Below are 27257 nucleotides of genomic sequence, written 5' to 3'. Positions count from 1 at the left end.
ATATTAACTAGCATCTGCTACGTACATGTGATTTTCCAGGAAGTAGACGGACTGTAGTGATAAAAGTAATGTCCTTGCTATCATGGAGCTGACATTTGGTTAAACGAGAAAGTGGTAAGGAGAGATTTAAAAACAAGTAGGGGTTGGGGTAATGTCTCAGTGGTTTAAGAACATTGACCTTGAAAGGGACCAGGTTCTGTTCCAAGAACCCACAAAGTGGCTAACAGCCATCTGTAATCCTAATTCCAGGAGATCTGTGCCCTGTTCTGGCTTCCTTGAGCACCAGACACACACGTAAAACAATACATACATACAGGCACACACAGAAAATAAAATAAATGAATACAACAAATGCTATTAAGAGCTATGAAGAGGGAATAGAGAGATGGCTCAGCAGTTAAGAGCACTGGATGCTCTTCCAGAGAGCCCAGGTTCAATCCTAAGTACTCATATGGCAGCTCACACTGCCTGTTAAGTCCAGTTCCAGAGAATCTGACACCCTCACACAGACGTACGTGCAGGCAAAACACCAATGCACATAAAATAAATAAATCTTTAAAAAAAAAAAAAAAGGGAGGTATGAAGAAAAACAGAACAGGTTAGGAATGCAAAGAACAAGGCAGAAAATGGAAAATACTAGTTCACTATTTTTAAGACAAGGAAGGCAGGCCTCTTATATTAGGTTACAGCTAAAGAAAGGAAGGAAAGTTCATGGCAGGCACATATGCACAAAGACCCTAAGGGTCTTTTTCAAAGCAAGTCAGTGAGGGAGTGAAGTGACTAAGAAGGAAAAAGGATGCTGATTGCTGAGGAAGGACTAAAGAGTCAGGTCATACAGAACTCTGATGGGCAGAGAATACAAAAAGCAGTTAGAAATCTATCACATTTAAAAGGCAGAATGACAGGGTAAAAAAAAAGATTTCACTATAGGGAATTCAAACACCCAATTTCTACATCATTGTGTAATCTCATGCTCTCTAGATGAAGTATGGCAGGCAACTCACTTCACTGGTCAGCGTACTTATTTCTCGGTCAGCTTTATGCAATTTGCTGATTAAACAATTGTTTTGTTCATTGCTTGATTGTAGCTCCTTTTCTAAGCGTTCAGCCTGTAGTTTAGCCGACTGCTTTTCAGCCTTCAAGACAAAAGATTTTAAAATGTATATGTAATCTTTCACACTATATTACATAAAGCATTTTTATACAGTGTATATGCAATCAGACACAAAAATAATTATTCAAAATTTAAGCACCAATTAACATGTCCCAAAGTAACAGTTTTCTCAAACCAACCTATAGAATTCAAATCTTTTCTTTCAGGAGAGAATGTACTTACAATACCCATTTAACACCTTAGTATGGGAATGCTGACATAATTCTAACATGTTTTAGACTTTCTAGCCCACAAATTATGGAAAAGCATTTTAGAAGACAGAAAAGGAGGCTGACAAGTGCCAGAGAGGCGGGTAAAACTTGCTGTCCAGCCTGACGACCACAAATAGATCCCCAGATCCTAAATGGTGAAAAGTGAGTACCAATTCCTACTGGCTAGCCTCTGACTGCCACACATGTGCTGTGGTACACAGGCACTCACATACATATCTGTGTACACAAAATAAAAAATATGAAATAGCTGAAAATCCACAATCAATGAAAATTTTCTTCTAAAGGAAGATAGAGAGGCAAAAATTCAAAATTCTCAACTGTCCTGGAGCCTCCTGAAGTACCAGCAAAAAAGCTTTGACCTTAGCACACAATTCAGATTCTCATTGAAGTCTCTAAATTGACAGAAATTTCTTCAAAGTGATACATACTCAAAGTATTCGTTTACCAGAGAAGAAAAACTATAGGCTTTTCAACATTTCTACTCAAGATAAATGGGTGTTTTTGCATTTACAAGATAAACCTCAATTTTCTCTTTTCTATGCATGTTTACTATATTAAATAAGGACTGTACTCAGTAAGTAACTCAGGGAACACCAATTATTTTCTTAAAATATAAAACTACATTCTTTGCATACAACAGCAGCCAAGAAATGCTAGAGAAAAAGTATCTGTTGTCATGTATTTTATATGACAAATGAGAAAAACTAAATAAGGCTGTTCCGAAAAATGTCACACATGAGCCATCTATCTTTGTCACCATTCAACTTATCCTGAAAACAATCACTCTAGATGCCTTGGTAGAAGTTCACACTGGGACTATACACGATTCAACAGCAAAGATATTAAGGACTATAAAGTGGCAACCTAAACATTCTTACTGTTAACTAGCTTATGTCTAAGGTCCAAAGATATTGACCAGTTTAATTTTGACAAATACTAACAAAATCTTCACCCTCCCCTCTAGAAAAACTTCTATTCTTCACAACTTACCAAAGCACTCCATGTACCAAATGGAGCCATCATTTTGTATTTTGAAAATGAATATACTACAAACCATGTGCCTATAATCTCCTTCCAGCTCAACCATTGCCTAACTATCCCAAAGGAAGAAAAACCAACTCTGATCAAAATAAATGGAAATGTGAAGTCTCTGCTCCATCTTAGACCCAGGCACCAAGAGGCATATACATGTCTGAGTAAAATGGAAGCCAAGAATTTCGCAAGTGATACCTCCCAGAGGTCCTAGTGTGGTTCTGCCAACATTTTTCTTTCTCTAATGAACTCAAGGAAATAATCCAGTAAAGATTTGTATGTATTAGTAGCCAGTTAACTTATACCACTTTGGCTAGAATCTGTTGTAAATTATGTGTAGTATGTCTGCTCAAATAGGATTTTTGATTTTAAGACTTTTAATTCTAGTGTAAGAAATTTATGGTTATTCTCTGTTTCAGATGATTTTAGTCTTGAAAAATCTAGAGAGTATGTTGCATATCCTATTCTGTGACATTCTAAGAGTTAAGTCATTTCACTTAGATGATGATTCCCAAACAATGAATATCCCCTCCTAAATGTAGTAGCATAGCTACTGTTGATGAATCAAAAACCTTTCTTCTTTACATGTACACTTGGGACTAACAAATGCGTCAGCCTTAGATCAGTGAGCATGTGTTTTTACTCTAAAACCAAAGGCTTGTCAAGTGCACTTTTAAAACTTAGGCCATACTCTACTGGGAAGCAATTAAAACCTTACCTCCAAGGACCTGAGTGCAGCCTGCATCTCGGCCAGCTGCCTCACCTGTATTCTTTGGACATTTTCTACATGAGCACCAGAGTTCTCTTTCTCAGCCCTTAATTCTGCTACTTCAGCCTCTAAACCTTTCAATTTCTGAAGCAAAAGGGTTTTTTCACGAACAAGTTGCTCCACTCGTTTGCTGTCTCTTGTGGGATCAACACTAAGCAGCTGGTTATGTAGTTCCTCTTTATCCTTCTCCAGCCGTGCAAGCTAATAATTTGAAAAGAAGCATACAAGCTCTAAATTATTGAATTTTCAGTCATGAACATGCTTGACAAGTCAGTAAATTAAAATTAAAAATTGCGCAACATGAAAGCTCAGGTTCAGAAATGAAGGAAAAAGAAAAAAATCTCAAATGTCACGTTCTTCACTTTGTAGTCAGCATGACTCAATTTTAAGGGCAAGAACTTGCTCTGATTTTCCCTCTCCCCCCACAGTGTCTGGCACAGGGCTTAATCAGTTGCTGACTAAAATTCAAGATTGTAAATACTACCATAAAATAATTATTTAAAACTCAAGCCCACGGCCAGAATTCATGCAAGGCCAATTAAATGATCACTCCCAAATTTCTCCTTACGTGACTGCTAATTCTTTGGCTATGTGTAGGCTAACAAATCATCTGTTTGAGAGCAACTAATTCACACAAAATCTGTGTAAATAAATACAAATGCAATGGATGAACTTTTAAAGTGACAGCCGCCTATTCTAATGACAGCCACCTAACTGTAATGAATAGCCTAGGTCTTCTTTGTCATGTTCGCTATTCCAGGGTATATTCACAATCACCAAGGAAAAAGAAGATACAAGTAGTCTCCTTCTTCAATAACAGCTCCCATTGCCAGATGCCACACCCTCCTAATGAGTAGACTCCAATCAGTTTCCTAACACCCAGAGTATTTCAAAAGCCCCTTTGCAGCTCAGGATTAAGGAACAAAGCACTGAGAATAGACCTCTTCCCCCATTAATGATCTTCCTAATTTTCTATAACTCATCACTACATCTACTTTTAATTCTTAATTCCTTTTTTACATTAAATTCCCTCTTCTTCTGTGTAGTGCCAGGGACTGACCCAAGGGCCTTGAACAAGACACATTTAGTGTTCTACACCGAGGTACAAAAGCAGCCTCATTGGCATTTTTTTATTCTTTCTCTATGTTGGTGTTACCACTTATTATTCAGTTGAACCACTGCAAAATGAACACTCAAGGCTCAATCTAAGTCAAAGGGGCATGAAAGAAATGCTCTGGGATACAAACAAAGTTGGCAGAGCTCTCAATAAAGTAAAGAACTATGAGGCTTCTATAAGGTATTTCCTCCTCTTCGAAATGGCAGGTAAGGCCCTCTCTGGTCTTTTTCAGCCCTACAATTTAAGGATTCCAAGTCTGCTTTTGTGCATGAGGGATTAAAGATATTAACAGGCCATAAAGATGGAAATATCCAGTATAGTATGTAAACATATTTTTTCCAGAAAACTCATCCATAAAGGTAAACATCAAATGCCCAACTAAGGGCTCAGTGATACTCATGCCGTATGCACAAGACTCCAGGGTCTAATTCCCAGCACCATGCCCCCTGCCAAAACACCCACCAAATAAACAGGGAAGGATATAACTAATTGCCAGCTCAGTTCTAGTACCCATCCCATATTTTATGTAGAATAATTCTCCTGCAGGTTTGTTCTTGGACTACATTCATTCCTCATTTTTTTCCTTCAACTAACTATATGACTTTGTATTAACTCACATTATTTCTAAATTTTAACTTTTTAAGAATTTTATACATGAATACTATATTTATATCATTTTCACCCTTCCTATCTCCTCTTTAGCTCCTATGCTCCCCATCCTCTCAAGTTCATTACCTTTTCTAATTATTGTTTCTACAAATATTGTAGGTGTACACACACACACACACACACACACACACACACACACACACACACACACACACACACACAAAACCTTCTGAGTCCAGTTACTATCACCCATATGTACTTGTATTTTGGGCTGACCACTGAATCAGAACTTATCAGAGTTTCTATCTCTGGAAAAACCAGATTCTCCCTCCCTCAGCAGCCACTGACTGCCTGTAGCTCTCCATTTAGGGGTGGAGCCTTATGGAAATTTCCCCCATCTACTGGCATGTTGAGTGGTATAATCTTCTGCAGGCAACATTACTGTTTAGAGTTCATGGATGCAGTACCTCTGACTTGTCTAGAAGACATTACCTCATAGCACTGTCTTAACAAACTTCCCACCCCCTTTTCCATGATGTTCTGTGACCTTTAGGTATAGAGGTCATATTGTAAATGTCCCAAAGAGAGCTATGCACCACACAGTCACATGCCCTTTACATTCTGAACAGTTGCAGATCCATATAGCATCCTCCACTTGTTTCAAAAGAAGTTTTTTTGACAAAGAATGAGAGATGTACTTTTCTATGGGGCTAAAGGTATCTAATACAGTTGAAAGTCACATTAATTTAAAAAATATCAGTAGGTTCCCCTCTAGGGTCCATGATCGTTCTATGGGTTCTTGGCTGGGTTTACAATAGCAGCCACAGGTTCTCTTCTATTGAATAGGCCTTAAGCTCAATCAAACAACTGTTGACTTACCCCAAAATAGAAGTACCACTAATCCCGTTGTGGTGTCCTACCCAGCCAGTGGTTATTGCAGTTCACGGGCTTTAGAGGTGGGTGGGACTGTTAGTAACTTTTCTTCCTTGGCAGCTTGCATGACACCTTCCAGTACTGTGGGAGTTAGACTTCAAGGAAGGGCGTTCCAGGTCAATCCTAGCTTGATTCCTCAAGCCCCATGACAAAAATATGTGGTCTTCAACAACAGAGCCTTACCTTCAAGTTGAAGAAGGCAATCAAGCCCTGGTAAGTCATTGCTTTTTATTCCAGCTTCAGTTTAACTGATAGGCTTAGGCTGGCTGATTTTTAAGGTACTGTTTAGCAACTGCATAAAGTAACTCAAACAAATGTTTTGTTTTGGGCAGTGGTGGGGACTGAAGGCAGGGTCGTGCACATGGTAAAGGAGCACTTTACCACTAAGCTACATTCTCAGCTGCAAACTGTGTAAATATGCTATTGTTAGTAGTAGGATGTTTCATCTAGGTCAGGAGTCAAAGTATAACACAGGTATAGGAAATGGTGCCCTCAAGAAAGATAAAAAGTAAGATTATTCTCTTACAGTGCCATTTTACATATAAGGCCACACAACTAACACTTGAGAGGCACTATATGATACCTACAATAACAGTTGAGGCAATGCCAACTACCAAATGGCTATCAAGATTAAATTCTATATTTATAATTCTTCAACTAGAATTCACTATCAAAAATCCTTCCTACCCAAACTGGTGACCACTGATTTCTAGTGACTAAACTCATTTATCCATTTGCACAATAAATACTAAGTGCTTTGTATCCAGCACTATGTTAGGTAGTAAAGATACGTACAGCTCAGCAGAGAACCTCTGCAGGTGAGGAGCCTATTATACTCAATCACTGCCATAACAACACTCCTGGCTCATTCATCTGCGCACAGACTTTGGACACATCCTCAGCTCTTCCTTTTTCTTCCATTTTTAATCAGATTCACATGTCATTTTCCTTTGTGTCCTTCATTTGTTTTGATCTCAATTCTTCCTTCCAATTACCAAAGGTCTTTCTCTAATTTCTCTTCTTTGACATCTATCCAAATCTACCTGTACTACAATTAACATTCACATTTACTTTATTCTCTTCTAGAATAAAAACTTGCTTGGCAGGTAAGACAATGCTTGGTATTAACCAATTTTACTTTCCTAAAAGTTGAAGTAGAAGAAATGGACAGAAACCTATCATATCAGGGGCTATAAAGATTAGCTGGCTTCCTTTACAAAGGACAGCAGTATCAATTCAATTCCCTGAGACACATAGGAAAAGGGAGTGTACTTAATTGCTCTATCTATCTTCGTTTTTTATTGCTTTTGTGGTGTAGCATACAGAAAGAGTGAAGCAAACAGACTCTAGAACCAAGAGCCTAAGCTTTGTTTTTCAGTATTTTATAACTACTCCTATACTTCCTTCTGGCTTGTAAGAATGTTGTCACTCTTGCCTTTCTTCTTCTGTATACAATGTCCTTCCAACTCTTGTTTAGTTTGCTTGAGAAAAGATCATACCACATTGCCTGGGATGGCTTTGAACTATGCAGTCAAGGATCACCTTGGACTCTTGAAAAAAAAAAATTTATTTCTTAAGTGTGTGTGTGTGTGTGTGTGTGTGTGTGTGTATGGATATGTGCACTTGAGTACAGGTGCCTGTCCACAAAGGTCAAAGGAAGGTGTCAGATCCCCTGAAGTTGGAGTCACAGGCAGTAGTGATCCACCTGAGATTGCTGGGGACCAAACTTGGGTTTTTCTATAAGACCAGTATATATTCTTAACCACTGAGCCCAGCCCCTCACCCTGAACTCTTAATACTCCTGACTCAGTCTCCTGAGTGCTAGGAATATAAGCATGTGTTATCAGGCCCTGGTTGGTTATTTTTAACCAAATCTTTATTATCAGAAAATGATAGAGTATAATATCTGTCAATTCAGTGTTTGTATATATTGCTATCTTACATTTAGTTTTGAAACTCTCTTGGTTTTGACATGAGACTAATGATTTTCAATTAAATCTTGAAATAGTCAAGAATTTATGTGACTCTGAATCAAAACTAAAATTTGTTTTGCTTCTTATAAAATCACTGTTGGAAGGAAAGAATAGTGTGTGATTTGAAAGAAAACAGCCCCCAAAGGGAGTGGCACTATTAGGAGGTGTGGCTTTGTTGGAGTAGGTGTGGCCTTGTTAGAAGAAATGTGTCATTGGGGGGGCTCTGCTGTTTCATATATACTCAAGCCACACCTAGTGTCTCAGTTCACTTCCTGTTGCCTGCAAGATGTAGAACTCTCAGCTACCTCTCCAGCACCATGTCTGCCTGTACACCACCACGCCCCACACACAACAATGTCTGAATCTCTGAAACTATAAGCCACCACCTGAGTTAAATGTTTTCCTTTATAAGAGTTGCCATGATCATGGGGTCTCTTCAGAGCAATAGAAACCCTAAGACAGATAATGTAGCCACCTCACTATCATGAATGATGGTAAAGCTTGTACTTTACTATCCCTCCTCTGAGGAAACATAAGCAGGTAAGGGCACAGCATCTCACTACTCCATTACCCATGGTACAGGAGTGCTTTACTACTCAGAGGAGCTATCTCTGGTATTAAGAAAGCTAGTCCTATAGAATGATTTAGAAAGAATCCCTACTACTTTCTGGCAAATATTATCGAGAACTGGCATAAGTTCTTTCTTAAATGTAAAACCACTCGTTAGCTGCCAGTTGTTTTCCACTGTATGCTAGATCCTGAAAATATTTTTTTAGTGCTGGGTTCTTTGATTTCCTTTATATTCTTGGATCTTTGGGATAGAGTTATGACAGTCAATCATTTAATCTTTCAAGTCTCACTGTGTACTTGTTAGAACCAGAAGAACATTTAGTCTAAGAGAACTTAATTCATCATGTATTAAGGATTTTCCATCCTGGTTGGCTGGTGTAAAGACAAAGTCTGACCAGTTCCATGTGAACTCTGGGTACTGTTTTCCCTGGACCATTTTCATTCCTTTTCTGGCTTTGTAAAGTTTCCTAACACATAGGCACTAAATAGTAATAACTAAAAACGCAGGAGCTACCGTGTAAAATACTAGTGTACTTTTATATTCTGTCCTTCAAGCTCACTGTCATGGCCTCGCACAATCTGGTCTTTCATGAGAGGAAAATATATTAGCAATAACATTTTATATACTAGTAATAACATTAGCATATTGTTATACTATACATATATTATTATATTGTAGGAATAATGTATTGTTATATTAATAAAATGTTACATTAATATATTACTATGCTATAATATAGTAATATATTTTTACATTAGTGATAATATCTGATATATTAGTAATAGCATTTCTTTTCATCAAAATTAAAAAATAAAGCCAAGAAAATCAAGAGCCTGAAGAATACATACAATCACCACCAAATAAACACATCAGCTAATTTCAGAAGCAAAGTCTAAACTAAAGCACCACTATAAAGAACCTCAGCAGTTGCTCTCAACATACTGATTCTTCATATTACACTGGAAATTAGAAATCCTTATCATTCCTATTTTCCACAACAGAATGTTCACAGGTCATAAAATCTGTCATACTTACAGATCTGAATGAAGCCTTTCACAATCACAAATAGTATCCATCAGCTGAACTCTTATTTTTAACTGAAGCTGTTGGGTGGTGCGGTAGTTTGAATGTTACTGGACCCCATAGCCTCATAGAGTGGCACTATCAGGAGATGTGGCTTTGTTAAAGTGGGTATGACCTTGTTGAAAGAAGTGTGTCATTATGGGGACAGGCTTTCAGGCTTCCTAGGGTCAGGATACCATCCAGTGTCTCAGTCAACTTCCTGTTGCCTGAAAGATTTGTATACTCAGCTACTTCTCCAGCACTACGTCTGCCTGCATGTTGCCATGCTCCCTGTCATGATGACAATGGGCTAAACCTCCGAAACTGTAAGCGGCCACCCCCAATTAAATGTTTCCTTTATAAGAGCTGTCATGGTCACGATGTCTCTTCACAGCAATCTGAGACCCTAACTAAGAGAGGTGGCCACTAATCAGAGTGATAACCTCAAATCATCAATCATTCCAAACTTAAAACTCTAATATGTGAGAAGAGATTTGAAAGTTAGGGTATCTACTTCTATTATTGAGCTAGTTGATAGCTTTGTGAAATTTCTGACTATTTGTTATTTTGTGCCCCAGCTTCCTAATTTCAAATGAGTAAGTCATCTTACTATTAAATGAAAATGAAATTATACCTAAATAAAGCATTTAAAACTGTGAGAAGAAACAAACAGTTAAGTGCAAAAACTCATTTTAAGTATCCATAATGTTCAAGGACTATTATGTATGCTAAAGAACTTAAAACGATCAAGAGTTTAGATAGTTTCTTATTTATGGAACAATCAAGAAACTGCCACTGTTAAGAATAAAGCAGTCTAAGCCAAATATTGTGGTCTTAGCTTTTTTAGAAGCCTAAAACACTAGATATTTGGTAACTGGTAAAGGGAGGTAAGAATACTTTAATTCCAAATAAACACAATAGCATAAATAACATGTATAGAACACTGTTACAAATATCAGCCTAGTTTTATAAACATTAGAATAAAATTGCTACTTGTTCCTTCTATCACAAAAATCATTAGAGTAAGACAGAGGAAAAAATAGTTTTAGCAAAAATAGAAGACAAACTGCAAAGTGACTAAAATGGCTGTCTAAGGCAATAGAGATGAAATAAGAGTACATGATGTAGGGAATGTTGCAGTTATGGGTGTCCAAAATAAAATTTGAGGGTGATGGTTTATAGTGACATCAACAAGGTACAAATGCTTAAACAAGAGCTACCTAGAAAGTGTTTGGTCCTGCCGAGCGTTGGTGGCACACACCTTTAATCCCAGCACTCGGGAGGCAGAGGCAGTTGGATCTCTGTGAGTTCGAGGCCAGCCTGGTCTACAGAGTAAGTTCCAGGACAACTTCTAAAGCAATACAGAGAAACCCTATATTGAAAAAAAAAGGGGGGGGGTTGGGGAGTGGGGGGAGTTGGCCCTAAATAGAGAGCAGTACTAAAAAAGAAATCACATAAGTAATATTTACAGAGAAAATTCTCTCTCCATGACTATGGCTATGGCAAAATGAAATAAACAGCCAAAGGAAAACAATCACAAGAAATTGCTGAAAAAAATAAAATAAAATAAAACATAATAACACAATCAACTCTTGGGACTTATAAAAATAGATAATCATAAAATTGTATCCACTACAACAATCCCTGATAAAACAGTATAACTACTTACCTCTAATTCATATTTCATTTTTTCTTCTTCTGAAATACGAATAAACTCTTCTTTCTGGTGCTCAAATTCTGACTTGAGAAATGTATGCTCATAGCGGAGCTTATTATATTCAGCTCTATACCTTTCCACTTCCTAAATTACAAAGAGATTGAAATGCATGACAAATTTATTTGTGCCCTCTCCAAAAATCACTGTACAGTATAATTTTTGGTTATATTAACAGCCATTCTGAAAGGAAAAGATAAGCTTAACAGAAATGTAAGAGCAAGGGAGTTGGCTCAACAGTTGGGATGCTTCCTGCTTAAGAGTACTGATGCCCAGAACCAATGTAAATGCCTGGTGGACCTGATGGCCTACTAGTAACTGGGAGCACAGTAGCTTGACTAGCTGATCAGCAAACTTTGAGTTTGTGAATAAGGTGAAGAGTAATACTCAAAGGTTCCTGCCATCAACTTTGGTCTCCACACATGCACTTCAACATGTACCCACACACCCACTTGCAAGGGCACACACATACACTTTACCCATGAAAAAGGAAAACGAAAAACGAAACAGTAGTATCCTCCTTGAAATGTACCAACAAAATGAATTACCATTTAAGAAATGCTTTGTCTTCACTGATTCTCATTGTGATAACAAATGTATAACATTACAAAAGTCACCACCTCAGGACTTAAATCTTAGTTAAGATTGGCATGTCTTTGAAAATACAGCTACATTTTAGCAAGTATAACAAATTATAAGATATCACTCTCGCCGGGCGATGGTGGCGCACCCCTTTAATCCCAGCACTCGGGAGGCAGAAGCAGACAGATCTCTGTGAGTTCGAGACCACCCTAGTCTACAAGAGCTAGTTCCAGGACAGCCTCCAAAGCCACAGAAACAACAAACAAACAAACAAACAAACAAAAAAACAAAAAAGATATCACTCTCTAAAAGTCAAAGGAGATAACCTCAAAGTAGAAAAAAGGTTGTTTGAATACTTAGTATACTAACTTAGAGTTTAATCAAATATTCCAACAGTTCAATTCAAATATACTAGTCTGAAGAATACAACTTTCCACCTCTCCTGATTAGCAGAAACACCTAAAGTGTTCGGATCGTGCCACCTAACAACCTATCAAAGCTCCTGGCACTCTGACTACTCAACAGGGAACTTAGGCAACAGAGCAGTCAGCTATGGAAGAGTCCTGTGCAATACCAGTATTTTAGACTACTCCAATCTCCCAAAGGGCTCCATTTCTTTCGAAGGGAACAGTAACCATTAGATGTGTAAGACCTAATATATCTTTTTCAAAAGTTAGCACATAAAATGTCTGGGCCAGTACCTAATTCACTTCTCTGCAGTTTTTTCCTGTCAGAAATCTGGTCTCAACCCCAAAGTAAAAATAATGAGCAGTTTTCTTTTTGAGGCTGTGTGATATTAGCACTGATTATCCTTGTCAGGATGTAGAGCCTTCTAGGAGCAAAGCCTTCAAGCACACTTCTGAAGGACCATCTAGATCAGGTTAGTCTCTGTGAACACCTGTGAGGGGTAAGCCAGTGCAGGTTAACTGAGGTGGGAAGACCCCTCTGTGAGGGTGGTACCACTCAATGTGCTGGGGTTCTGAACTGAATAGAAAGGAGAAAAGATCTAAGCACAAGCATGCATCAGCCTCTGCTTCCCTGGCTGAGGATTCAATATGGCCAGCTGCCTCATGATCCTATCATGCCTCACTGCCATCATGGACTGTACCCTCAAACTGTAAGCCCAATTAAACTGCTCCTTCCCAAAGTAGCCTCTGTCAGGGTGTTAAAGCAACAGGAAGAGCAACAAATTGCTCTTCTACATGAAATGCATCCTTTCTTTCAGTTGGCAAGTATCATTTCACCTACTGTATGTTGGGAACCAGTCTTAGGAACTTGTGAACATGCAAAGGAAAGGAACTGTTAAAACATTCTATTGTGTTTTTCCATTCCGGAAGCACTAAAACAAAAGCCACAGTAAGGAAATTAGCATATTAGCAAATTAGTTAACAGGTACTAAACTAAAATAGAGAGGTAAGTAAACTCCAAAAGTTTAGGTAGGTAGTGGCAGGAAAGCAGGCTGCAGTATTAAGCAGGAAAATGGGATGGGAAGCAGTCAAAGTAGGCTTCGTGAAGCAGTAACATTTTGGGCAGATTTGCAAGAGATTAAGGAGTCAGCCAAAAGAGATCTTATATTCAAGGCACTAACGCAAAGATTCTTGAATCACACCATTTCTTGAATGACAAACAAAAATCAGGAGACCAACCTAGAGGAGGAAAAAAGAACCAAGAGATAAAGGAGTTCCTATCAGACCTCAGAGACCACAGTAGGAACTGCCATGCAGAGGATTTGGGTAAATGAAGGATACTTTTCACAGAGGCATGAAGATGAATGCAGTTATTCTTCTTCTTAATTACTTACTTCATCAAGTGTCCGGAAACGCTCTCGCATTGGAGCTTCTAATTCTTGTTGTATTTGGGCTTTTACCAATTCCAATTTTTGTGGTGTTAATACCTAATACATAAAGCAATACAAACATCTATAAATACAAAAATGCAGAAGTCTCTCTATTTCAAAGTCTCTTCTTTGACAAGTACTAATTATAGACATTTTTACACTGTGGTTAATTTGTATAATCATTAAATATGACTTATCAGGGATGGGGGACTAGCTTAGCAGTTAAAGCACCTGCCACACAAGCTGGGTGTAGCAGCCTACCTATAATTCCAGACTCAGAAGGTGGAGACAAGATCCCCAGAGCAAGCTGACTAGCAAGACCAGCCTTTCTTGGCTAACACTGGGTTTAACCTAGATCTCCTCTCAATGAATAAGGGAGAAGAAAATTGAGGATGATTCTCAACAACAACCTCAGGCTTCCACATGCATTTGCATATACATGCTCTCACACACGTTTCCATAGGTATGTAAAAACATGCATATACACATGCATTCAACACACAGACACAAAGTGAGTAAAAGAGAAAAAAAATAAATGCAACCAGTTCCTGAAACAATACTTTAAAAATCTCAATCTTGGTATCCAGTAAAAAAAAAATCACTGATAGTTTTTATACCAGGCAATAGTGACACATGCATCCCAACAGAGGCAGGTGGATCTTGAAATTCGGATCTCTAAGTTCGAGGCCAGTCTGCTCTACAGAGTTAGTTCCAGGACAGCCAGAGCTACACAAGGAAACCATCTCAAAAAAGAAAAATCACTAATAATTTTTATGATTGTTAAGAATTAATTTGTCAGCTTCGACTATTGTGTTAGATATAACGACTGATAGTCTATTTCCTAAAATTAAAAGAAAGGTGTAGTAATTTGTTACACCAGAGAAAATTCTTCAGACTTACTTCCAATAAGAAGGGAAAATAATGCAGGCCCAGGCTGCAGCCAGGTCTGTGTTGATGTTCAAGGTTCCTGCTGCCATGGAAGGCTATACCAGTGCCTGAGGTCTGGGTCAACACCTAGGATCAGGAGGGTGTTAGAGGGCCATGCTGCCTCTGGGTTCATGCCAGTCTGGGTGACCTGTATAGCCAACCAAGGCCATGGTGACATCTGGACATGGGCTGCTATCCAATACCATGTCTGGGTCAATGGTCTATATGCAGCTAAGAGTCTGTAAGGATGAATGTGTCACCACTAGGGGCCATGTGGGTGTCAGAGACCTGGGCTGCCACCTAGGACCATTCTGGTATCCAAGGACTGGGCCTCTGCTGGGCCATACAGATCTGAGTGCCCTGTGCTAGCACCCATGGTGTCATCTGGGCCTGGGCTGCCACCAGGGGCCATGCCTGGGTCCGTAGCCCTGCTGCAGCCATGGTCTATATTGAAGTCCTAGGTTCCTGTTACTATCAAAGTCTGAAAAAATTGGGTTGCATAGAGTTGGTCCTGCACCTCAGTGGCTGGAGCACTTGGGAAAGTGAGTTCTGTACCTCACCTGAGCAACACAATGGGGCTGACTCTGTTGGTGGGGTGCAGGTGAGCCAGCCCTGAAGGCATGAGAATGGGAGAGCTACAGCACTGCTGCCACTGTCTGTCACACAGTGATGGTGACATAGTGAGGGAGAGATCCTAGACACCCACTACAGGAGAGAAAAGCTAGTCTCTGGTTCACAAGAGTGGGAGACCTCATCCTGCCCCTCACCAGCTTCAGCACTTGGAAGAGTGGGCCATGCACCTGGCCTGGGCAGCAGAGTAGAGTTGACCCTGTTGATGGGGGAACAGGTGATCCAGCCCCGTGAACTAACATCAGAGATCTGGCCCTACCCCTCCTCTGTCATATGGTGGAGATGACATCTCTCCTCTCCCAGCCCTTGCCACCTATGGCAGGTGGGAGAGCTGGCCCTGAGGTCATAAGAGTGGGAGAACTGGCACTGCCCTTCACCAGAGGCAGTACCCAAGAGAGCAGGCCCTGCACCTCATCCAGGCAACACATCAGAGCTGACCCTCCTAGCAGGAAAGCAGGTGAACTGGGCCCTGGAAGAATAGGAGAGCTGACCCTGCACTCCCATCTGCCCTGTGGCAGCACGGGTGAAGAAAGATGCCCTCCCTACCCCCACCCCTTGCTGCCTGTGGCAGGTGGGACTGGTTGCAGCACACAAGAGAGCAGGCCCTGCACCTCACCTGGGAGCCCACTAAAGCTGACACTGTTGAAGGGGAGGGGGCAGCAACAGCAGGTGAGCCAGCCCTATGGACATGAAAGCAGGACAGTGGCCTCCAGCACCATCCTAGTATGCCATGTGGTGACATGGAAGAGGGAAATATGCCCCTCCCTGACCCCCCCTCTTGCTACCTGCAGCAAGCAGAAGAGCTGGACACAGGGACATGATAATGGAAGAGCTAGCCCTGCCCCCTCACCAACTGCAGCAATTGGGAGAGCAGGCCCTGATGGTGTGAGGGTAGGTGAGCCAGACTGATAGTGAGAGAGCAGGAGAACTAGCCCTGCTCCTTGCTGTCTGCTGCATTGGGTGAGCTAGCTGGGGCAGTGCTGGAGAGCTTACCCATGTGGTGAAGAGGAGGGAAATCTGGCAGGTTGAACAACCCAGCTACTACCCAGGTCCAGAACCAGGGCTATGAGTTGGCCCATCCCAACATCCACCTCATCTATGAACTGCTAGAATATGTGAAGGGGCCAGACCTGCAGATCCACAGTTACCAGATCTCCGTGACACAAGGTAACAATAGGATATCCAAGAGAAGTCCCAGGGAGGGCCCAGTATCAATAGTGTAGCAGAAGCCAGAGGCCTCAAACCAGACCAACTGACTCATTGCAGAAGCATTTACAAGTACAGATGTATGGACTAAAGGGTATACTGTGACGCACTGGGCCACACCAGAGCTTCCATGCTATTATTGTTTGTTTCGTTCTTGAGGGAGGTTGCATACAGAAGGTGGAGTAAGGGGACATGGAGATGATGGGAGTGGGATACATAATGTGAAATCCAGAGAATCAATAAAAGGTGTTTTTTTTTTAATTTAAAAAACTTAAAGGCTAATTGTTTATTATGAGCAGCAAAACTAACTCTGGCTCTATTCTGTCACACTCTCTTAGAGCACTCACTTCAGTGAGTGATTAATACTTATGTAAAAGTAACATATGGACAGACTCCTTGTCGATAACATCCGTCACTATTTTTCCAACACCTTCAATCACTACCTACCATAAAGGAACTACTGAACTCCTGTTTCATGAAATCAATAAATGAACAAATGCTGGCTGGAAAATAATACAGCTCGTATTTGTTTGAATTTCTCTGAAAACATGAATAATGTACAGTTTCATTTGTTTATTCAATATTCCACAGTTGCTTGAAATACTATACATTCTACTGAATAAAAGTCTTCTAAATATAAAACATTATGTAATATATGATGATTTGCATACCATCTTCTTTTTATGTATCTTACATGCAGTTATTTAGCTAACCCCCAAAAGTAGCTACAGTGAAACATACAAAGAACCTAAATAACATTCTAAAAGTTGCAAAGACTCAAATGAAGCATGCATCCTTCCATAATAAATTCAAATCCTGGTGTGAAAAATAAATCAGACACAAGTAATAATAAAGTAGGCAAACAAAATCAATTAAGACTGAAATAATATGGTCTTACCCAAATTAAAGTGTAGGGAATAACAAAAAAAGATGGAAAAGAAAGGTAATAGCTAACCAAATAGTCCAAAGAGGATAATGGTGCGGAATACATGAGAATACATTACACCACTGTGTTCCTGTACAAGTTGGAGATTTCCATAATTAAGAGTTAATTACAAATGAAAGGCTTAAATCTCCAGCCAAAGTAATATAATAAAAGCTAGATATCTTGGCCAAATTATCAAGAAAAAAATTTAAATAGCTTTCAAAATACCAGACAAAATATAAATTTCCAAAGGATGGAAAACAAAGGTGAGCAGTGATCCAGGGCATGGCACACAAAGTATATACAAGCAGAGGCACATAAACTCCCTGTCTTGAGGAAACATAACTGAGAATTCCAGAACAGATTGACAGAGGAGCATTCAAAGAGCTATGAGATCTGCAAAAGGTTGGGACTCACTCAGTGTGACTGACACATGCTTGTAAGGAAACTACGTAAGCCAAGAAAAGAACCACCTGAAAAGATGAGATGAGTTCACATTGCCTGTGAATAATTCCCATTTCCAATGAATGAAGAACTTCATTTCACAAATACATGGATCATCATGTAGGCCTTGTCTCAGCAGTGGAAAGAAACAGCATACTAAAGGATTCTCTAACCTAATGTTAAAAGAAGCAAAACCTAGAACAACCATGGCACTGTTTGCAATGACAAGACTGTGTCCCAGAACAAAGATTAAAAATACTGAGAGGGACACAAAGACATCCAACCCTCAACAAAACAAAATTAGTGTTCAGCAGTTAATAAAAAGTTTCCAAACATGAGAAGACACAGGACACACCACCTGATACTGAGTAAGAAAAAAAAAATCAACAATCTAAAACAGACCCTAAAGTCACAGAGAAAGATATTAAAACAGCTGTTACAAAGTTACCATAACCTCAAAAAACTAGAGAAAAAGACTGAACATGTTAAAGAGATCAGAAAAATATAAAAGACAATTATGGAGATGATATTTACAATTTTGAGTTTAAGAAGATACTGCCTGGAACTAATTTAGAATAGTCAGTGCAAAAGAAAACATCAATAAACTTGACTGAAATGACTGCCAGAGAATTCTCTGAAACAAACACAGAACAAAAGAAAAAAGACTAAATTAAGTTAACACAATCTCAGTAAGCTAGGAGAGAATTTTAAATAACTAGCATCAAATATAATTTAATCTTCAAGGGGTGAAAGAGAAAAATAACTGAAATATAACACCCCAAATTTTATTTGATTAAAAACTGTAAGACAAGTAAAAGCTCAAGATCTGTGAAGCTTTATAAATCCCAAGCACTAGAAACATGGTGCAAAGGTATGTAACCAAAATTGTTCCAAAGCAGTAAACAGTCAACTGGCCAAGGGGAGAAACAGCACCAAAGAGTCAACTCTAAGAATAACTGTTATTCTACGTGAAACACAAATAAAAAACTGATTTTTAAAAACCTTGCAGGAATTAGAGGGAGAAACTGTCAACTGAGAATTCAACATTCAGTGAAAATACTTTCATAAAACAAACTTTATCAGACACATAAAGGCTGAAAAATAAATCTCAACAACAGACCCACATTAAAAAGAAGTTCTTTTTAAAGTCCTTGGGAAACAGGAAAAAATGTTCATATGTATTATAAATATGGATTGCGAAGAGAAAAGGGAATAGGTTAGCAGTTATACACAAATAAAAAAAAGTCATTGGTCCTTAATCGTTCTGAAATCCAGTAGTCAAACACTAGTCTTCACTGATGTGGTTTCAAGGCCTCTGTGGCTCATGGCTCAGCTCTCTTCTTTATAGTTTTGGTTTGCTTTGGCTTTTTGAGACAGGGTTTCTCTGTGTAACAGCTCTGGCTGTCCTGGAACTCATTTTGTAGACCAGACTGGACTAGAACTTATAGAGATCCTCCTGCCTCTACCTCCAGAGTGTTGGGTTTAAAGGTGTGCTCCACCACCGTCTGGAAGGCTCTTGGTTTTGTCTGAGGCCGTCCTTTCTTCTGTATGAAAGGGAGCAGAGGTCTGCAACCCATTAGGTTTAACGCCCTCTTTGTGCCAGTAGACGTTTTATGGATCCAAAAGCCTCTATTACTTTGTACTTCCTAAGTCCAAGTCAGCAGACCTTCTCCAAGTATATATCCCAAAATCTTTGTGGGTCTTGTGGGAATTTCTGAGGATTTCACCCAAATAAACAAAGCCCATGTGTGCAAAACTTTTTATATAATGCTATTTGTATCTTTATGCTTTGCCTGAGATGGTTGAAACAATACTTCAAACTTCCTAGAGGCCCTCTTGTCAGAGTAAAAAGAAAAAATCTATACTCTCTTGACAAGTTTCTTGATATGATTATTTTGTTCTTTTGCTCAATCTGAGATGTTAAGGTGTGATTGCAACTGGTCTTTTTACAACAGTTTCAATATGAATTTCTGCTGTTTAGCATTTTTATTATTTGGAAAGGCAGAAACTTTTTTGAAAAGTCTGTTATCTTTTTGTTTAAGAGTTGCTTCAATTAATTCCGTTTTACATTTTACTACAGACAACAAAAAAAATGGCACAATCTGTGTTTTACTTTTAAGTATTCGTATATTTGGGAGGGGTAGGCACATTGTTGTGAGGTATACGCACATATGTGTGCAACTGCACATTTATGCACATGTGTCTTCCTTAAGAAGGTCACCTGTCTTCCTTGATCTCTTCTGTCTTTTTTTTTAAAAGACAGAATTTCTCACAGAACCTTTGGCTAGGGAGCTTCAAGGCTCTGCTTGTATTTTTTGAGCCATCTCTCCAAGTTTATGTTCTCTATTGAATGTCAAGTGACTGCAACTAAGGTATTAATCTCGCCTGGGACTAGGAGTTCTTTCGGAGCTTACAAGTTATATTAGAAGAATTCAGCTCTTATACTGATAGGACAACAGTCACATTGCTATCTTCATATGGAAGTTTACTTCTTCAGAGTAATCAAGAAAGCGTCATTGCTATTCCTCACCCTTAAAGGCTTTTTAAAAAGGCATTATCTGACCAGTAAGATACACTCTTGATTCAGGCCCATAAAAAAAATCTGAAATTCAAAATACTCCAATGCTGTAGCTTTTTGTACCTTATCAATGCCCAGAAAGTTCCAGGTTTTGGAGTAGTTTGGACTTCAGATTTCCAGTTTAGAAGTGCTCAATCACTGAAGTCTGAAATTTTCCAAAAGTTGAAAAATTCAATTATCTGAATACTTCTGGTTCCACACACTTCACATAAGGAATACTTAGCCTGTAGTAATAGCTTAAAAGTCCAGATCACTTAAGTGTTGTATATTAAAGTACTAATACTTCCTCTGCAATGTCTCACTTCATCTTTACAATTACCCTATGAAGGAGGCAGGCACTTTTATTCCTGTGTACTACTGATGCAGAAATGTTCTTTACACAAATGTGTTTTGTATACTATGAAAGCCAGTAGAGCAGTCAATGCTACTCGGGCACTTTCCTATTCTTAGATAAAACATGTATATTTCTAAAAATCATCCTCCACTTAAATATTTCTTGTAGATATTGTTCAATTTACTTAAGGTTTCCTTACATAATTTGTGCAAATTAAAAACAACCATTAAAGCAAATACCTAAATCAATCCAATCCCTCCCTCCTCCTCTTGAGTATTTTTTTAGTTTAAGTGTGTGTGTTTTTGTTTGTAATATGTATATGTGAGTGCCGGTGCTCACAGTGTGTAGAGGTGGAGTTACTGTCAGTTGTGAGTTGGACATGGAAGCTAGGCATAAATTCAGGTCTTCTATAAGAGGGAGCCCTCTGAAACCTACAATGATCTTTCTTTCCGTGCCTTTTTCTGTCTGCTGGTGTGTTATTGTACAGATGCCTCCATCACCACACAGCAGTCTCTATCACCCCACATGTCCTCTTGCATCTTGTCTATTTTCTTATAAAAAATGTCAATAACACTGGGTTAAAATCTCACCATATTCCAACATGACCTCATTAACAATAATGCCTGCGATAGCCTTATTTTCAAATAAGATCATATACTTCAAAAAAGATCATATACTGGAGTAGAACTTCAACCTACCTTTTTGAGACATGCAACAGAACCTGTAACAGATATGAAAGGAAACTAGACAACTTTGAAGATACGAATATTCTAGGGATACCTGAGAAAGAATTCCAGCAATGTATTAACATAACGATAAGCTTCATATTTATTCCATTCATTCATGACATGCATTCAACAAATACTTATTTGCTAGGCCTAAGCATTAGAGACACACTGAAAACAAGTTCCTACCTTCAATCAGAATGAAAATGCCATCATTTATGAGCATCTACCATGTGCTAAGTAGTTAATAAAAATATGCACTATCTCATTAGGACTTACAACAAACAACACATTAGGTAGAAACTTTTATTACATTTACATAAGAAAGATAAGATACAATAGTTACTTGATGAAGGTCATCACTGACCCTTTTTTACTATAAAGGTCCTTTTTAGTAATAAAGTCTTTGTCTTGTAACCTATGTGATGCCTTGTATTTTATGTGATGCCAATATAGCCACTTCAGCCATAAACTTATTCTTGTATATGCTTAGAACAAACAAGCATACGTTTATATTTTACTCTTAAGGGACCAATTAAATGGGCAATGTCTAAAGAGAATCTTAAGTGCCTCAAGTTCAATATTGCTCCCATTCAGGGATACACAGAGAAACCCTGTCTCAAAATAATAAAACAAAACAAAATTAAAATAAACAAAAATTGCTCCCACTCATAAAAGCCTCTTAATTTTTGTAAAAAAACAGATTATAATCCACTAATTCTATGAGAGCAGAAAATTTTGTACATATAGTAAAAACACTGTTGGTTATTACATGTAACACTCTCAAATATGAGGGAAAGCGTTTTAGACAATGATCTTTTGGTGTTATATGGCTTGATGGTATGCACAGAAAAAATACTCAGATTGTATGTTCAGAACCAAGACTGTAGTAAAGCCATGCAATGTAACAAGCTGAGTGTTGCCAGAAATACCTCAGATTCATTAGTGTTTGATTTAGAATCAATTTTTGGAAGTTGCCATTTTTTCATGACAACCTCTGCCCCCACCCACCCGCTCTCCCCCATCCCCCACACCCCACCCCCGCATTACTTATATGATTTAATATACAGTTGGGGCCTACAGTTAAAGAGGTTGTATAGAATATGTGAAAGATGGGATTATGTATCAACTGCAGACAAAGCAAAGTAACTATTAGCAACATAGAAAGAAACATATTTACCAAAACTACTTATGTCCACTAACTGCATGACTAATTTTATATAAAATCTATTTTCTCACCTGCAGTTTCATTTTTTCCAACTCTTTAATTTTCTCTACTAATTCCCCTCTTAACTCTTCAAGGAGCAGTTGGAATTTTTCCTGGTTAGTTTGCTTTTCATGAGACACACGCTTAAGTTCATTTTGTGATTTTACATATTCTTCCTGCAACCTGATTTTTTAAAAAGAATTCAATTTTAAATGCATGTTCTATTTTCAAATTCACTGCTTTATATAAAGTAAACCAGTACTACAGAAAAACAAGACTGACATAAGACATTCCATTAAACTTGTAATATTTTGTGTTTTTTGCAAATTTTCACCTTATTAACACTAAATTCTGAAAGCATTTTATTTTAAAAAAGAAAAACAAAAACCACATTTATCTACCTGGATATATTTAATGTCGTATGTCTTGCTATTTTCAAATAATACTGCATTTACAACCCTCTTAATAGCAAGATTTGAAATGAATAATTTATTTTTTCTATATTGAGACTTAATACCATAGATTTGAACAAAATAATTTATTTTTTCTATTGTGTTAACTAAATACACTACAAAATAACAAAACTGTACCATATATCTTGCAGTGCAAACATTCATAGCCCCATACTTTATCTCTAAATTTAAGTAATTTACCTTTTATGTTCAATTTTCAGAGCCTGATAATTATGTTTATGATGTTCACATCGTACCCTTTCATCAATTAACATACTTTGGAACTCAGGTTCGGCATTCAGCCTGCTGTCTCCACCAGGTGGAAATACACTAGGAAATGTATCCATATTTGTAAGGCAGCGGACAACCATGAAAAGAATAAGATGCAGCTTTCGTATTGTTTAGTTTTCCTTCAGGAGTATTTCCAACTTGTTTCTTGCTAAGGCAGAATCCCAGGAGACCAAATCATGCCTGCAGAGAATGCACATAGTTAATACGAAGTAACTTGAGCATCCTTTGGTTTTACCTAACTGTTATCAATTGCTTTCCTTAAACTTCAGTTTTTAGATTTCTATCTATTCATAAAACAAATGCAAAAATAAAGCTGAATCATAGGTTCCTGTTTTTCCTTTACTTCTCTGAAGAAACTCTATAACCACCAAGTCACATCTTCAAATATTAGCCCTAATAAGTCAGAAGTATGAACTTTTCCATTTTAACTCATCTTTGATTCACTAATTAAGCTGTTTCTCAAAGTTACTGTGGGAAACTTTCAAGAGTAGATTTTGATATAAAATATATATTCCAATAATTAGGGGGGAAATTACATAGAACTTGGCAAGGAGAAAAGTCACAATCTTCATAATGATGGCCTTCAGTAATAATTATGTCTATCTATATATGTCATGTGGTGGAAGGTCTTCTGACACACAGGCAAACTGCACCTGGGAGGCAGATGCAAGTGAGAAATCGATTAGCACACAAATACTCAACGTTTCCTGTGTGTTATATACTATGCTAAGAACAGCAAAGAAGGTCACTTTGCCTATCCCCCAAAATACCAATTCAGTATTAATTACTGCAGTATCTAAATGCTTATTTCATGTACAACTTTAAAATGATGGAAAAAATGTTTTAGTATAAAAAATAAAATTAATTAAAATAGTTCTATCCCTTTAACATCATTAACCTTTCTCCAGACCATTAAATATACATGTATTTTTCCTTCCCTTATAGGTTATCATAAACTATTCTTCTATTACAATGATGGATCTTTGGCTTATAGAAACCATTCACTAAATTATCCACATTGCTTGAAATAGATAATCTGTGTTAAATTACTATCATGTCTACATATTTACACATATGCATATACACAAACACACACCTTTAAATTGAAATTTGATTGCCTAGGTTTCCTATTAAATTATACTTTAAAGAAATGTGTGTGTGGGGGGGTTCCTTTAAGGACACTTTTCACTCACTCTACTCCTCATTTTAAACATGGCTCAACTGACCAAATCAATACATTCAGAGATTTCAACTTTCCGGACTCCCTGGGGAAGGCTGCAAGCAGCTCATTCTGGCTTACATCTTATAGAGAACCTCTAGACACTGCACACAGCTGCTACACTGCCAGGGTTGGGGGGATTGAGGCCAGCCTGGACTACAGAGAGAGTTCCACACTACATAGAGAAACCCTGTCTCAAAAACCAAAATACAAACAAATAGTTAACAAGTAAAAGATAGCTGGAAAATTTTAAAATGCATGGAAATTAAGCACACTTCTAAATAATACATAGGCAGAAGTAAACACTTATTACTTCTTACAAAGTTAAACATACTCTTACTATCAGATCCTGGTATTTAGTTAAACAAAGGTGTCCATATATTTTTTAAAACCCTACATATACATCTTTATAGCAACTTTATTCCTAATTGCCAAAATTAGGAAGTAAATAAGGATGCTTTCCCATGCATGAATGAATGGATAAAATGTAGCTTAGACACACAATAGAATATTCAACACTAATAAGGAATCTATGAGACAAAAAAATGGAGAAAACTGAAGTGCACATTGCTAAGTGAAGGAAGCCAATCTGAAAAGACTATCTGTAAAGTTCCAATTATTTAACATTTGGGGGTGGGGTCATGGAGACAGTAAAATGATCAATGGTTGTCAAGGGTTAGAAAGGATTGAAGGAAGGGAGCATGCAGAAGATTTTAAAGCAGTGGAACTTTTCTATGATACTATAAGTGCAGGCAAGTGCTTATAAACAATTGTCAAAATCTACAGATCATTACAACAATGAACCTGTGTGAACTTGGGACTTTGTTGAATAATAATATATCAAGGTAGACTCATTAGTTGTATTGCCAATAGGGAAAGTTGTACATGTAGGGAGATGGGGTATGTGAAACCCCTCTGGCTTTCTCTCTTCCTCCAGAGTCACCATGTGATCCCGGGTTGAGGACGCCAATGGAAGGCGTCCGATAAGAAAAGTCTTATAAAATATATAGATTTATGATAATTAAGACTGAGCTAACAGATGAGAATCCTAGTCATTGGCCAAGCAGCATTTGTACCTAACAGAAGTCTCTGGATATTATTTGGGGCCCTAACTTGGCAGGCAGAACTCAGGAGGCTAGTGGAATGTGCTCATGTGGCAGTTGGGCTCCGGCTTTTGGCTGAAAGATTTATCATAACAGGATGGTGTCAGTGAGTGGGATGACCCCATGCCCCAAGGTTCCCAGAGAAAGAGGGAAACCTGCTGCCACAGCCGGCCCTGTCGTGCCACTGAGAGGCATCGGAGCAGCTTCCATATGCTCACACCGTCCAGGCTCTCTTGGGGGTTGGACTCGGCACTCCCAAGATGATAAAGACAGATCCAGATAAAGAAAAACCTCTAAAGGTTTACACTGCATTTAAAAATATATGTAGGCTTGTGAGAGAAAAAGTAACAGGAGGAAATAGAGTAGCTGGGTGTGGTGGCACACAACTTTAATCCCAGCACTCCAAAAGCAGAGGCAGGCAAATTTCCACCCTGTCTTAGGAAAAAAGAAACACAAGGAAGTAAAAATAGAATAATAAAAAAGCCACCTAAAGATGAAAACTACACAGAGAGTCTGGATACTATAAGCTATATTGTCTTTAAATTGTTTGATTACCGAGGAAAGAGTTGCTGCTGCTAAAATACATTTGATTATAAATACTGCTATTTTAATCCAACTTATACATTTTAAAAATGCTTTGACTTCAAAATTTAAGTCTAAGGACAAGCTACTTGGGAAAAAAGTTTTTGCTTGTGTTTCCACAGAAAATGAAAAGCTGTAGATTCCTCCCAGACTAATATGGTTTGATCAAGCAAGACCCCCTGAAGCAGTGACGCAACTGATCCTACATCGAAAACAGCTGAGATGTTGCAGCCTTGCAGACTACAAAAACAAGAACTTGGTCAGATTTCTATGTTTTATCATGATCCCCATGGTATGGACATCGCCCCCAATCAGTAGGAAGCAGTTTGGAATGAACGACACCCAAATTCTCAAATATTGTTTATAAATGTTTGTTTTCATTTAAAAGGGGTTGGTTATAATTGGTAATGAACACAGTCAATCTCTTTTTAAAGAAAAAAAGGGAAATAGGATGTAGGAATGAATACTTTGCATTGGTATGGATTTTCATTTATTGATACAACTTTAAGGTCAATTTTGTGATATGTATATGTCTCCTCTTGTTTAGGTATTGTGTTTATACAGATCTTTTAAAATGACATGTGTAATTAAATACAGGTTATATAGTCACCTATGATAGTCAGAACTTAAAATTAGGTTAGTTAGGTCTTCTAGATATACAGAGATGTATTTGAGATGGATAGGTATTCTTCAAACCTTTCAAAGACCTACAGAAATATATGGCATTTAAATGGTTTAGGGTTTTTCTATGCAGTGAGACACAACTGCTCCTAGCACACCAATTATGTCAGAAAGGAGGATGGGCATCGAAGAAACTCCTTATGGAGTTTGCTTTCAACATGGCAAGATTAGCCATTTGGGCAAGAAACTGCTCTTGCCTCGACTGTTTGTTGCTGTATAAACTGGACATGCAGGACCCACAAGAAAATGACTGCTGAACTTACAAAACAAGACAGTCCTGAAGGGTTCCTGTTGAAATGGAGAAGTATGCCAGACACACTATGGCTTATGGGCTGAAGATGGATACCCCAACGTTACAGAAGAACTTT

At 38.2% G+C, this 27257-nt stretch overlaps 1 protein-coding gene across 5 annotated transcripts in view; it reads right to left on the bottom strand.

Moving 5' to 3' along the window:
• Window positions 1–27257, bottom strand: part of Cep83 (centrosomal protein 83) — a 107844-nt gene that overhangs the window by 48076 nt on the left and 32511 nt on the right. For 2 of the 5 annotated variants that reach the window (XM_027392657.2, XM_027392656.2), the window contains exons 2-7: window positions 23215–23484; window positions 22594–22744; window positions 13550–13642; window positions 11122–11253; window positions 3137–3388; window positions 1005–1136 (exon numbers count right to left, since the gene is read on the bottom strand). In XM_027392657.2, the coding sequence (XP_027248458.1) occupies window positions 1005–1136; window positions 3137–3388; window positions 11122–11253; window positions 13550–13642; window positions 22594–22744; window positions 23215–23384 (930 nt within the window). In that variant the 5' untranslated portion in view covers window positions 23385–23484. Of the gene's footprint in view, window positions 1–1004; window positions 1137–3136; window positions 3389–11121; window positions 11254–13549; window positions 13643–22593; window positions 22745–23214; window positions 23485–27257 lie in introns of those variants that run through there. The other 3 variants (XM_035450692.1, XM_035450693.1, XM_027392658.2) reach the window with 3 other exon arrangements.

This window comes from Cricetulus griseus (assembly GCF_003668045.3).
Source record: "Cricetulus griseus strain 17A/GY chromosome 1 unlocalized genomic scaffold, alternate assembly CriGri-PICRH-1.0 chr1_0, whole genome shotgun sequence".
In the NCBI taxonomy this organism is placed as follows: Eukaryota; Metazoa; Chordata; class Mammalia; order Rodentia; family Cricetidae; genus Cricetulus; species Cricetulus griseus.
The sequence above is the reverse complement of the archived record's forward strand: the minus strand, read 5'-3'. Positions and strand labels throughout refer to the sequence as shown.